This window comes from Cyprinodon variegatus, unplaced genomic scaffold, assembly GCF_000732505.1.
Source record: "Cyprinodon variegatus isolate N-32 unplaced genomic scaffold, C_variegatus-1.0 Scaffold185, whole genome shotgun sequence".
NCBI lineage: Eukaryota > Metazoa > Chordata > Actinopteri > Cyprinodontiformes > Cyprinodontidae > Cyprinodon > Cyprinodon variegatus.
This window is the reverse complement of record NW_015150638.1, coordinates 255750-270808: the sequence shown is the minus strand read 5'-3', so window position 1 is coordinate 270808 and position 15059 is coordinate 255750. Positions and strand designations below refer to the sequence as shown.

Here is a 15059-nt window from a genome sequence, read left to right as displayed (position 1 = left end):
TCAAAAGAGCCTAAAACAGGAGTTTAACCAGATATGATCCTGGTTTGGTTCTAAGTGACACATGCAGGTTTGGAGAAATTTGATGGCATCCTTCATAAAGATGAATGAAAATCCAAACATCCATCTACTCCCCTTTATTCCATCAGGGTTACGATGGGGCCGGTGTCTATCTATGGCAGTCTATGGGCGAGAGGCGGGGTCCACCTTGGAGAGGTCGCCAGTCTGTCGCAGGGCATCACAGAGACACACAAAGACATACAGCCATGCACACACTCACACCTTAGGACAATTTAGAGAAGCTAAAAGTCCTGTTTTTGGACAGTGGGCGGAAAATGGAGAAATAATTGCTACTTAACTAAGTCAAAGTAGTTGATGGTAGTTATTTGAAAAATGCAGGATAAAAATATAATAAATGAAACAGTAACTAAAGAGCTTTTTATTGTTAAATTAGTTGTATTCATAAATAACTCTAGAAATGTTAAACTCATAATTCATAAAAATCCAAAATAGCAATTCCATTATTTTTTAGCCACTGGTCATTATTCTGGATGAAAAGTCCTATTTATTTGATCACGGCAGACTAAACAGGAGTTAATAAAACTACAAATATTGACATTTTGTAGCCCTCAAGTCTCCATTGTAACAATTAGTCTCCATCTAAAAACCAAGTGGCTGCAAAGGAGAAAAGTAAAATTTTTTCAACCAAGTGAATGTGTTGGAAAGCAACATATTCTCTTTTTCAGCTGCCCTGGAGATCTTATTAGATTGCCATGTTTCATACATTTTTTAATATACCATGAGTTTAAAAAAAAAAGTTAGAGCAGAGCCCAACCATAACAAAGATGCCAGACTGCAAAAGTTCTTTCACAGTTAGTTTGGAGGTTATTTATTTTTGTTTTGTTAATTTGTCTTTTTTGTTTGCGTCTCTTTCTACACCGCTACACCGTGAGTCCTTGTCCAACCTTTTATAATGCAATTTACAATTTACTGGAAAATCTGATAAACGTTTAAAGGTAAAATAATAAAATATTTTAGACAGTTTTCATAGATTTTTTTAACCCTACCAAATAGATTCAGCCATTGTAAAGTTTGGATATGGTTGTGCAGTAAAATACAAATCTTTACAAAACAGGAAAACAAACTTGTCTGAGTTTTCACCTTATTCTCAAAGTAGCAACACTGGAATTTAAATGTGATACAAAATTTTCACTTAGCGTCTGTCTGAAAGGTATTCATATTATTCAATAAAGCAATGTATGTGAAGCGACACTTAATTGAATGTCGGCACTTTTTCCAAGCTCAGTAATAGCATTGTTCTTGTGCTACATTACTCATTTCAATTTCAGGAAGATGCTGTACTTTAGCAGGTAAATTGCTTTTTATGATTAACACTGTCTGAGCGTCAGAGTGTGAAGTGAAATGGTTTAATGTAGATCACTTGGAAAGTGAGGAGCTCTCACAAAGCTACTTAGTATTCTCAACAACCAAAAGACATGAAGTGCAGCACAGTCAGAGTGTTTTCTTCTTAACAAAAAACATTTTACCCGGTGTGATGAGCTTACCCGCAGTGGTTGGGTCCACAGTCTCTGTTGCAGTACTCGCCTTCCCAGTCGGGGTTTTGGCCGTGCACTGGATTGGGCGCTCCTGGAGACTGAGAGCCGCCAACGCTGTTCTGGTAATCAGCCTGAAGATGGGAGAATCCCTGCAGGAGAAAAAGGGGAGGTTATATCAGCCAAGCGTTGGCGATGGCCAGTTGTCAGGGTGTGCTGAGCCATGATCTGTAATGAGGCCAACCCATGTCAGTAGCCTATATCAATTTTTGCTGAGAGGAACATACCCATTGTCCACCCTCCATTACCTCATAATGCTTTGCTAAAATAGCTCTCACAATCTTGGACTGGAGATTTTATTGACAGAGGCAAAAAAATAATTTGTTTGTTTTGATCTAAACTAATGAGAAAATCAAAATGAAAGCCCATTCCCATTCCTCCTGCAATAATAAACATGTTTTTTTAACGTTAATTAGAAAAGCAATCAGAAAGTATTGTATTACATGTGTTCAATAAATATGACAAATTTCATTGATATCTGCACCAACCTGTTGGTTGAGCGGAGGGGAATGCAGAGATGCCTGGAGCCCCATTTGGTGAGAGATGATTTGCTGTGACTGCTGCATGCGGATTGGCTGATTCAGATGCAAAGAGAGCTGAGCGTGCGGGTGCAGAGGCGGGCTGATCTGGAAGGGGGCTGGGGGAGAGGCACTCATGCTGGGTGGGAGCATCTGGGACTGACTGAGGGCCTGGCCCAGGGTGTGGCGCGGCGGCCCTCCATAACTCTGGAGTTCAGAGAGTGGGAAGGAGCCTGGAGGGCCCAGGTAGGGGGAGGAGGACTGAGGGGGCACGCTGTACAGGGGCTGTTTGGGGGGCAGCAGGTGAGAGGGTTGGCTGGTCTGTTGGGCACTTTTTGGTTCTGGATCATTGTATGTCTATGGAGAAAAAAAATGCAAACTTTGGTTTAGGTGCTGAAAAAGAAAGGAATGACAGAGACAAAAATGAAATAACAATTGTCAGATTTAAAATACAGCTTTAAACAAAAATAAATAATGTACATAAATTAGCTGGTGACTGGAATATAAAGCTCTACTAGCTCCGACTTGTGATTGACTATCCAGAAACTCAAAAATCCAATCTTCTCCATATTGAGTGATAGCCTAAAAACTAAGCACAAACAACACTCTTCTTTGAAGGTTACAAATGCAGAAGGGCGACTTACAGTTAATTAATTTAAGTACATGACCGATGGTTAGGAACAAATGAATGAATGAATGAATGAATGAATCCTTCCCAGTATAGAGATTATTTTGATCCTCTTACAAAAGTCTTTGGATATTTAGAACTTTAAACACCTAAAATATCAGTTTTTAACAAAATAAAGTATGTATGAATAAAACAATCACAAGAAGTTTTTTCTCCCCACACACCAGTTTAAGTAGAAGTATAGTTCTAAAGCCTCTTTTCTAAAAGCAATTGTAAAACAGCAGCAAAGATAAATTTTTTTGCTGCAAGCTTTATTCAATATAAAAATGTTAAAAGTTTAGATTCCTGAGAACTAGTCTGACTTTTTTTTTTTTTTTTTTAAATCAATTAATTACATTTTGACACCTCGCGACCCCCACTCGGGATAAAGCGTGTCAGATAATGGATGGATGGATAATTACACTTTAACATTTGCAATTATTTCTTGTCTTAAACCAGAAAAAACAACAACAAAAAAACCCAACTTTTATGTCTATCAGCCCTGAGCATGTTTGCAAAGATAGCCTGCTTGGAGTGGTTTGTATAGGAAATGTGAGAAGTCACCTTCTAAACGAAAGAGGATATTTTAAATCTAATACATCGTATTTCTGCACAAAATGGACTTGCACTTTTCATGGGGGCTGGTCGATGATATATAAAAAGGCTGGATATGGCCCATAGAGAAACTAAATTCAGTTGTATTAACTACTATTTTAAAGACTAACTTTGCCTTTAAAGAAAAGAAATAATGAACACTCATAGCAGGAAGGCAGGGAAAAAAGATTCAGTTATTCAAAGAGAAATGTAAATGGACTTAAATCAGTACTAGCAGGCTAAAGCTTCACAATTACCAGAGACTGGATAATGGCCATAAAATCACCGACTGGGGCATCGTCTCTTATGTGTTATGATGCGTCTTTGATGTTTGTGATATTAATGTTTTAAGCTCTTTCAGTGCTTCACGTGCTAATGGATGTAATGCAAGTTAGAGATTTAAGAGGGCTGCATTGCTTTATAAAAAAACACTGACCTACACCAAATTCCTCCAAACCTGACCTTTTGCTTTCAGGACAGCGAGCAGGTGCAACACCCCCACCCCCACCTCTACTCTCTCTGCAGGCCCCAGTGATGAGCTGTCAGATTGCTCATCTCCAGCCATCAGTGTTGATTAGAAGGTAATGGAGCCCATTTGTATGAATAGAGCTAGGGCCGAGGTAATGATCAATAGACTCCTTGACAGATAGATGGGAAAAGAAGAGGAGCACACACACACACCCACACACACCTACATATGTACACACATACATATATGCAGGACCCTGGGCAGAGAAATGAGGCTGTTTGCCTGCAGAACAAATGGAATGACAAAAGAAATCTTCCCCTCAGTATATTGTGTGTGCTGTTAATACAAGGAGGCACTAAACAATGCAATCCTGCTTGCCTCCTTTTTATCCCGCTGCTTCTTTGCTGGTGTATACAACACAGCATCATTCACCAGGCAAACAGTGTGTCATGGATCTGAATTAGCAGGACAGTGTCAGAGAAGGAAGCGGTGCAAAGCCAATCATTGCCTGAGTTGTTTTGTGATGTACTTCCTGTTGTAGATGATGAGAGGAGGAAATCAATGATCTATTGCATGACTTGTCTGTTGGTGTGAGATAAGATTAGGATTTCTATTTTCTGAGGATACACACTTTATATAACAGATTAATCTGATAGTGTGTAGCACATGAAAGAGCAATTACTTTCTATCCTGCGGCCCTGAACAATGACACAGCCATATGCTTGAGTGCTATCTCCTGGTGACCCCCATTCTCCTCATCCCATAATAATACTTCATACTTAATGCATATTATAAATCCCTGTGGATCCTATGGAAATCAGATATTGTTCCAAATATAACCCGCTCTTTTTACATAAAATCTCCCAACTTCTTCAACATCACAGTCTTAAACCATAGAGCCCCTACACCCCCACTCCAATACATTATCAAGGATTTTCCAGCCAATCCATCATCAGTTTTAGCCAGGGCTTGTGTGCCATAAGCGTTACCTTGGAAACCAGACTGGCTCGGTACGCAGCCAACGCTTTCAGGTATTCTTTCTTAGCTGCCTCGGTTTTCCTCTTGTAGCCCTGCGAAGAAAAACAACAACAAAAATCAAAACAAGAGGCTTCGAGTGAGACGAGAGGTTGACACGCTCATAAACGTGCAGACACAGACACAGAATCCTTTTTAGATCACTTGCTTAAACACACACTGCATCCCTGGACGTACACACACAAACATGTCTGTAATGGTTTCCCTTCCATCAGAGCCAATGGTACAGAACACCTCCATTTTCTCATCACGACACTAATACTCCCTCATCTCAATGTGTCTCCCTCTATCGTAGCGATGCATCATTTCCATTCCAATCCACCTAAAGAAATGGACTGGAACTTCTCGATGTTTTGTACTCTACTTGGAGCCACAATAACATTTGCTGATGTCCATGCTGAACCAAAATGGTTGTGGTCATTTCGTAAATTAGAATCCTTTTGCACAAGTATTTCCTTATTGGCCTTTAGTATTGCTACAAATCTCTGCAAATATTTGTTTCTGCGGCAGCTTTTTCGTGGATCTCATTGTGTTTTGCATGAATACTAACAAATCCATCTGCAGTTAATTTCTAAAGCAAAAATTAGCAGCAGATGTCATCTCAAGCCCTTTTGTGATGCAATTTACATGCAAAAAAATTAAATTAAATCATTTCAATTACATTGACAGTCAAATTTAATTAAACATGTTCCATTTAGATGTCCATAAAATCAATACAGACCAGTAAAAAGGAACTATTCTAATGCAGCACAGGCAACTGCAGTCATAAACTTTACAGCAATCCCTCCTCCTGCAAAAGCATGAAATCAGAGTGGGAAAAAACAAAGTATTTCCTTTGAACAGGAAAAATTTGGCTTCAGTCAATAAGGAAGTCTCATAAAACATTGTAAAAAGTTTACGATAGGCCAAATTCTTCTTGAGTATTTAAAACAAGATTGCCATTTCCTCCCTTTTGTTCTAGATTCTGCTGCTGATACAAACACATTTACTGTTCTACATAAAACTGAACATTTGTCAGAAACTTTAAGTGAGTTTTTAGTGATTCTAAAAAGAAAAACCTTACGCATTTTCAAAAACCATATCTAAAAAGATATTTTGCTGTATAATATGTTTATGTTTATATATAGAGGTTAGTTAAATATAGAGGACTCCTAAAAGAGTCCTCTATATTTTCTACTGTCTTTCATTTATGCTTCTGTATTATGTGTCAAAGTTATGTTTACAGAATGATAATAAAGATTATTCATTTTCAAAACTTAAGGTAACTGTTGGCAGTTGATGGATTTTTGACACTTTTGAGTGTAAAGTCCTGGACACTGAGATGAAGGGACCCTTCTGGGTCCCTGCTGAACCTGTGGCCTAATTTTGCATAAGCATACAAAAAATTAACATGGGATATTTGACACTTTAATTAAAGGTTGGGTTTAGAATCAAACCAAGTGTGCTACTCCAGGTTAAATCTATTACCCTACCCTGTTATGTTGAAATTACCAATGTCTGGGTGGGCCAACTTAACTCAGCCTTACAAAAAACAGTTAAATGTTAACCCAGCTTTTTTTTTTTTTTAGTTAATCTGCATATCGTTATATTCTAAATAATGCACTGACCAGAAAAACATAACCCTGAAACAACACAGTGACCTCCTACATCTCTGTTATCATTAGTGTTTCCTCCTTTATTACGGTACAGCAGGAGCTGACATTAACTACCAACAAAAAGAATTGATAGTTCCTCCTGAATGGCCAAAATGTCCTTCAGCTGAATCCAAAAATAAGAAAGAATGGTGGAGGGGGAACACTAATTTTGTATTCCAGACAGGATCAAAATACAAGGGGAGAAATATAAATAGAGAGAAAAAGAGAAATTCACTCATTGAAGCTTGTCAGAAGGTCATGTTAAAACCTCATAAGACATTCCAGTTCTGGGATTTTTTTGAAGTGAACTGCGTTACAGTGAGCTCCTACACGACTCTTCATATGTGATTGTTTGCTTTTACAGGATGCATTAGCTTCTGGCTTATGAACATTTTTACTCAGCGCAAAACATATCGCTCCATGTCTGCAGAAATCTCCCAAGGCATGTTTATATTTTCCCCATATTGACCATTCTGGGGTTGCAAAACATCCTACTTTGTTAGTCTCTGTGTCTTTTATTGCTCTTGGTAAGCAGAGCCCCACCTTCCCTTTGCCGCTCCCTCCCCTTTGTAGAATTAAATTTAGAAAGAAAATCATTTTAATGAGAGTCAGGGGAGCGGGGATAAACGATGGATTATCTTTAGAAAGAGAAGAACTAGCTCATTAAGGTGAGCTGTAACTCACAGCAATGTTCTGGTAATTACACAAAAGATAATGACAACAAAAGGCTGTTTGTCTGCTGCTGCATATGCCATTTATTGGTGGGGGATAACTGAATATATGTGCAGTTGATTAATGTAATTTTGGAGAGTTTATTTTGACTTTTTAGTGGCTAGCTATTATGCCTTGCAAGTGTAATCAAACCTGAATTTTTTAATCAGCGGAACCTATACATTTGGAAACAGGTTTATCGGGCCAGGATGCCATATAACACAAGCACAGCTCAACCCTGTGGTTTTATTTTTTCCTCACCTGATATGGTTTCATGAGAATGTTCATATTCCAGTTGCAGTCCAGGCAGGATTTTTTAATGTCTGTTTAGACAAAGGACCTCATTTTTCACTTTTAAAATATGCGTGAAGCTCAGACTTGACGGCTTTCCATTAGCACTTAAACACAGCGTGCATTTGTGGGTTTCAAAACTTGATAATGGGTGCATAGCAGGCAATTTGTGCCACACAGAAGCCTTTTTCCAAAAAGAGAAAGTATTAGATTGTAGAGATTTATTTATTTTTTTAACAGCACATAAAATATTAATATTTATGCAGGCAGTGATGTGAACATTTACAGGATTATTCTAGAAAATCTGACACTGTCTGATGTCCCTTTGGGTATAAGCGAGACTCAGAATTTCTGCACCAATTATTCTTATTTTTACTTAAATGCCAACAATTTTCAGTCTATATTCTCATTATGTTTTCTTGTTCATTTGCCTGGTAAGCTCTCTGTCATTCGACACCCACACTTTATTTCTACACTACATGAAAAGGTAGAGCAGAGTGATTTACAACTTAGATGTTCAGCTTTTAATCCATTCCAACATAAACAAATAAAGAATAAAAAGATTTTCCATTCTGCAAGAGAAATAAAACCCAAATATACAGTCACAGTAAGAGGCAACTCCAGGCTCTTCTATGACAAGAAGAAAACGGGGTCCTGCAGCAGATGGTTAAGCTCCCTCTGAGCCCTTATTACAACATCATTGAGTCAGTCTGGCATTAAATTCATAGACAGAAGACAGCGAGACAGCCTATATTCCCAAAGGAATCAAGGCATGTTCTCAGCGTTGTTTGTTACACCTACATACCAATTACTACGATAGACTTAAAAAAGTTAAATGTAGAAAACGGGCTTCCAAAAGGCAAAAACATACAATCTGAATAAAATGCATTTCTTTAATTATTTAACAGCTAAGCATTAATTAAAACTGTTCATAATATTATCTTTTGAGTGCAAACATTTGCTATTGTTGACACTGTGGTTCAGGTTTTTAACTGTTTCCATGTTTTGGGAACCTCAGTGTAATATGTTTCTTCACATGCAAATTTTTCGTACCTGCTTCTGTTCCTCGCCAAGGCTGTCCCACATGGAGGCCACAATCTTGGACACATCACCAAAAGTGGCATTGGGATTTTGGCCTTTGATGGCAGCTTGGGTGTCTCTGAAGAAGAGTGCATATGCAGACACAGGCTTCTGTGGTTCATTTGGGTCCTTCTTCTTTTTCTTCTTCTGAGGTTTGGGTTTAGGCTTCATCATTTCTGCTGCAGCCCTTTTCTCGTTGCTTATCTGGGTAAAGAGAGGAACACAGAAACAACTGGTCAAATTTGGGGTTTTGTGGCTATAGCCCTCTGCTGATGATGCAGGAAAACTGCTCGAGTAAGAACGTTTTTTTTATTGTTGTTATTGAAAAGAAACACACATACATCATACAAATAAGTAGGGAAAAATGTACGATGTTATTAGTGGTTAATTTTCATGAAAGTTCTACTCTAAGCTCAGTGCGTTCAAGGAAATCTATACGGAACCCCACTTCAACACAAGAAATGGAAGTAGAAGTGAAGTTGAATGAAGTCACAGGTCACCCAAAAAGTGAGCATCCAAAAATTCAGCATGGGAAAATTATTTTTATGAATTCTTTTATTCATTCAAATATTGACTGTAGGACATTTTATAATGAAACTAACAAATTATTTTTGTTGAAATCATTTGAAAAAAACATTAAATATTAAAAAAACATAATCTTGTCTTACTTTTTGCCTTCAAAAAACATTAAACCACTGGATGTTTAAGGAGAAAAGACATGGAAATCTAAATCTGGTTAAAAATGATGAATATTTTGCATTGTAATTAATATTTAGCATTTTATTTGTCTGAATCTTTCATGGAAAAGCCTTACATCTCCTTCAAATTTTGGAAAAGTCACATCTCCATCAACCATTGGTGCAGGTAGGCCACTTTTGTGCAATTCTTGAATTTACATTTAGAAGACAAAACATTATCGGGGTGCTACACTGTACATCCCTAACCTGTAAACATAATTCAGTGGTTTTTAATTGATTACAGGAGTTAATTAGACATCTTATTTATTTACATTGACTTTCCAGTCTGGTAATTGTAATGCTTTGCTTTTTAAAATATAAGTTTGTATCACACTGCTCTAACCACATTATTCTGTTGTTTTTTCCCGCTTCTTCTTTTTGGAACTTGTATTGTATGTATTTTCTTCTGTTTTATTGCATTGAATATAGAAACCTCCAACAAGAAAACATAAGGGGAATAATTACATATATATTTGTATTTGTGAGCAACTACCAGAGGTAACACAGTATAGTTAAATGTCCCTACATTTTCATAAAGCTGAAATATTTCCATCAGGGTAATGTGCTGCTTTATCCAATAGACATGAATACATTTTCATTTCCAGGTAGAGTTTTGACTGGGAGTCAAATCCAGGTCACCTGATTCTGGTGGTGATTCTATATGGAAATTGTGTTCTGTGCTCCAGAGGAAACATGTGAAGTAGGGGACAGAATGGAAAAGGCAAAAAGACAGACAAGAGGATGGAAACCAAAAAAAGTATTGTATTGCTTTGATCTTATAATTATTATGAGAAGGACGTAACCTAATTTATTTTGACAATAAATGCAAAAAAACATACATGTAATAAGATCTGGTGGCCAAACATCCCGTATCTGTAAAATTCAAAAATATTACTGCTGTCAGCAAAGTAAGTGTTTGCACAGAATGTCTGCTCCAAGTATGCAGATCAGTGCTTTATGCTGGGTTCAATTTTTTTGGAAGTCAGAGCTCAAATATGGGAATGTTGTCCCTTCCAGAATTAGAGCATTCTAGTTGCATCTCAGAAACATGGTGACCTTCTAACTGTTTAGAGGCTAACTAATGTTAGTAAACAGTACAAGAAGTGCATTTCCCTCCATTTTATGTGCACAGAGAAGAAGCACTTTCACATCCACTATTATATACTACTTCCCCCCCCCTGCTTTAATGAGATAGAAGTGCTATTAAATAGTTTATATAGCCAACTTTCATTATTATGTAACGCGTCAGCCATTTTAGACTCTAAGCTCAGAAAGCTGTGCACAAACTACAAATTCAATTTGTAATTATTCTAAGAAGAAATGAGAGAATCTGACTGTAAACAAAATTATTCAGCCACTTACCACCCGCCTTATTTTTGGTTGTGCACAGAAGTTGGAAGTATCCAATTGGCATTACCTATTTACATTGCCTATTTACATCCCACATCCTTGCAAGTGGATGCATTTTAATGTGAAGTGGGTATGTGCAATAAAGGTTGTGAAAGAAGCTGTTTGTTTTACTCAATGTGACCTACAGGACGACTTGGTTGGTGGTGATAGCAAGATAGCACATAGCTGAAAACAAGCACACTCAACATAACAGCAACAACTTCAGTGAAATAGTATATAATTGTACAAAAAAATCATTATTGTATTATTTTCTTTGGATTTTTCTGACCAAAGAAAAACAACTTTTGGTGGATTACACCTTAAGGAAGAGCAACCTTATGAAAGATAGAATTTGATATACATTTTTGTGAATCAGTACAAACTAAAGGAGCCTATACAATACATGCCTGAAATTGACAACTATGGTATATTTGTGAAGCCGACTTCAATTCTATTCATATTCAACTCTAAAATATTTTACTGATTTCAAACGGAAATTAGATATTGTAGAAACTTTTTGTATTTTCTTTTTATTTATTTGTAAATGTTGATAGCTGTAGGCAGGAAGGATCTTCTGTAGAGGTTTTCCTTGCACCTGATCTGGAAAAGCCCCTACTGAAGACACAAAAGCCCCGGTCACACTGATGCGTCCAACTGTTTAATTTCAAATCTGATTTTTTTTTCATGTCACAAACAACAAACAAAATGGATATTCAGTCAAAGAATAGTTGTTCTTTAAGAAATCATCTCTAGAGGTTCTAGAGGAACAGAGCCAGCTTACTCTATCAGCTTGTTGAGCTGATACCCCAGCAGATGATGACCACACTCTCCACAACAGATTTATATAAGATATCTGACATCATGCTGGAAAACCTGAAGGGCCTAAGCTTCCTTAGAAAGCAAAGTCTGCTTTGTCCCTTCTTTTAGACAGCTTAAGAGTGAGATATTTGTTAAGAAAAGCGAATATTTCCATGTGTACATAATAAAAAAAAACATACCTTCTGTATAAGAAGTGAAATCATTTAACTGGTATGATTGTTATCTTGAGAAAAGGTAATTTCCAAAAAAACAATATAAGGAAGCTGATGATGGGTAAAAAAATTTTTTCACATCAAACAAATGAAGACGCCTTACACAGTGGGCTTTATAAACTTCCTGGTAAGTGGTTAACTTGATAGCCTGTATTAATAATTGTTAGTCTTATATTGAAGTAGGACACATAAAAAAAAAAAAAAAAACACTTTTCATGCTGGCTAACAGTGGAGCAATAAAAAATCTGCCTGTTTGAGCCCTTAACAATTTTATAATGCTATTTACTAATCTAGATAATCCCCATATTGATATTTCTCTTGATCTATGCATGTCTGCAATCTCTGTGGGTTCTTCTCACCAAGCAACAGCCCTTTGGTCCTGGAAAACAGGTGGCCAAGACTGTTCTGTGTAAAACAGTAACTATCTGCCCTGTTCCGGATTCACGTTATTTTACAATGCCATGCCTCCCAGGTAAACAAAACCTACACTTTGATAAGTGTGAGGTGATGTGAGGCCAAGCACAATAAGTTCTTTGGCTCTGATAGCGTCTAATCTGTACAGTGACAGCAACTGTTCCTTTTTAAGATAATTTCTAAGTTACGAAAAAATGTTTCTTATGGCTGTGAGAGGTTTTAGACTTTGTCCACCTTTCCTAACAGATAGATAAAAATATAGATGTATAGACACAAAAACTCAAGCGCAGCAAGAGGACATTTTAAAACCTTCATTTCAATCTAATTTATACTCATTAAAAGATTAAGCAACAACCTTGTTCTCCAATTAACTGTCATATGGAGAAACAGGACTGTCTCTGAAAACAACATTATTTCAGGAAAGCATTTGCCAAACACAAACTACATGAAATTAACTAATCAAAATTCAAGGTTCACAGGCACATTGACAGCTGCAGATAAAAACAAAACTAAATGGATTTTGAGGTGTTCCTGAAATTAATGAAAGTTCCTCTTAGGGTTATGCCAAAGCATCTATTTTTCAGATTACAGGTAATATTCATATTTTTATGCATGTGGGTATGTGTGGTTTCATTAAAAAATAATCACCCCTCACTTTTAGGCAATGAGGCAGAAGACAGGCGTTTGAAACAACATCTGTTCGAGCAAGCCTTTGATGTGAAAATAGAATAAACGGACAGAAGATCTAATGGAATGACAAAAATAAGGGGGAAAAAAAGAAGCTAAATAATCTCCAAGAAAATTCACATCTATTCATGAGGAAGAAAAATAATGACACACAGCAGCTCACTGCAGCATGCAATTTACCAGGAAAATAAGGAATATAGCTCTATTTTTATCTATTTCTTCTCTTATTATTTGATAATCACATTTGTGAACTCCAATATATAGAAGACAGTTGGGAAAGGATGACATTTTCAATCAATCTGGAAGGTTCTGAAAAAAATACTATTTAATAAGGAAGGTCCACTTAGTAAGAAATAAATGCTAGAGCTAATCACATTTTAAAAGCAAATTTTTGGCAGGTGTCTTCATGATGAAAAGTAAATTTGTAAAATAAGTGTATACACTGCTTTTTGCCTTCCTTTGATCCATTTTACTACATGCAAATACCACTACATAGAAACAAAACAACAACAACAAAAATTGATAATTATACATGAAAGCCAGATAATCAAATTTTATCTATATTTTAGTAAGGGTTAACTGCCTGACTATCAAATCCTTTTATCTCAACAAAAATTCACTGAAATGTCTTAAAACTGCATGCCAGTGTTTTAAGAACCATCTTCATGCACAAAAAAAAAATGTTGAATATGGTATAATTTCCTTCCACACAACTCCAAATACTGACAATAAAACATACTGTGCATGTGATATATATTCCACTTGTAGGCAGATTTACTTTTTCCATGGAACATGAAACTGTGGCTGGGGTGTTTTCAAGTCTGTACACTCTGTACCTCTGAAATTCATTCTAAGTGTGCTACAATGTGGTAGAAAAGAACAATGGAAAATCTAACCGCCTTTTTTAACAAAATTATGTTGTGTGTCTAATTCAGTAGTTTTTGAGTGGAGTTGTGCAGTACGGATGTATTATTTTAACCCTCTTCTGCAGGGTTCCTAACTTGGTCAAGGCCAGGCCCTTTAATTTTAATATGTTGATATTAAATCTTGATGTTTTTAAAGAGATGTGAATTTATTCTTCTGGATTTTGTGCTGTGTTGATGATGTCACCTTGGTAGGCAATATGTCTTTCCAGTACAAAGAACTCTAAGAACTCAAATCAAATTTTTATACTTATCAGACAGTAGATTGTGTCTGAAACTTAAATCATTTTGAAATTAAATCTTATAATTAAGACAGCAAAATTATAAGGTTTTGATATAAAAAAGCATAAGAAAAAGGGCGCCTGTGGCCATATTTTAAGCATTTATAATATAGAACTTCGGATCAGTGTGTGTTTCTAAACTATACAGATAGACCAGATATCATAAAGCTAAGTAATATAGAAATTAGATTAATAAAGATCTAGTTGGACTTTTGCAACAAATCTGTTAAAAAAAAAATATATATATATATATCAATTGGTATAAATATATCAAAAATTGTCCAAGATTAGAAAATGTAAACATAGGTTGTTATTTAGGAGTTTTGTTCAGTTGGGGGTTTAGGCCAACAGAGCGTTAAAGGCTAATTTATACTTTGAAACTAGGTCATCTGCATAAGTGTCACAGTGAACGCAGAGATGTTCCTGCCCCCCTCTGCAGACACTCTGCTGCACCTCTCCCAAATTGTAGGTGACCGCAGACAGGAGGCCTCTGATTGGTCAAATTTATGCCACTCTACTCATGCGTATCAAGTCTTTGTGCAAAACTTTAAATGTCAACAATTAAATGTTATGCATATTCCATTTATTTTTGCTAAGCAGGAATAAGTAGTTTTCTGCTTTAAATGACACCTCTCCCATTATAACGATAAAACATCATATTGTAAACTTTACACAATTTCTCCGATTTTGGCACGATTGTTCTTTGGTTGGGAATGTAGAGGAAAAAAATTTAGGTTTGAGTTCAGATTCATATATGGATGTGCCCCTGGGGAAGGCACTTAACCCCAGTCTGTGAATCATTTCTTGACTGTATGCATTAGGGATGGAACGGTTTATGAAAACCGTCCAAACCGTTCGGTTCGGTTTGCGTGTGTTTCGTTCGGTACATGTGCTGCTCCTTTTTCTAATAGGGGAAGCGATTACACTCCAGAGCAGAAGGTGGCGGTACTGCGACCAAAGCCAACCACCAGTAGTAAACAAGAAGAAG

General features: G+C 36.6%; 1 protein-coding gene across 2 annotated transcripts in view; it reads right to left on the bottom strand.

The window, feature by feature from the left end:
• The window catches only part of LOC107087503 (thymocyte selection-associated high mobility group box protein TOX-like), a 112090-nt gene that overhangs the window by 1959 nt on the left and 95072 nt on the right, over positions 1–15059 (bottom strand). For both annotated transcript variants that reach the window (XM_015379105.1, XM_015379107.1), the window contains 4 exons: positions 8583–8813; positions 4848–4928; positions 2099–2485; positions 1563–1702 (listed from right to left, as the gene is read on the bottom strand). In XM_015379105.1, coding sequence (XP_015234591.1) covers positions 1563–1702; positions 2099–2485; positions 4848–4928; positions 8583–8813 — 839 coding nt within the window. The remainder of the gene's footprint in view (positions 1–1562; positions 1703–2098; positions 2486–4847; positions 4929–8582; positions 8814–15059) is intronic.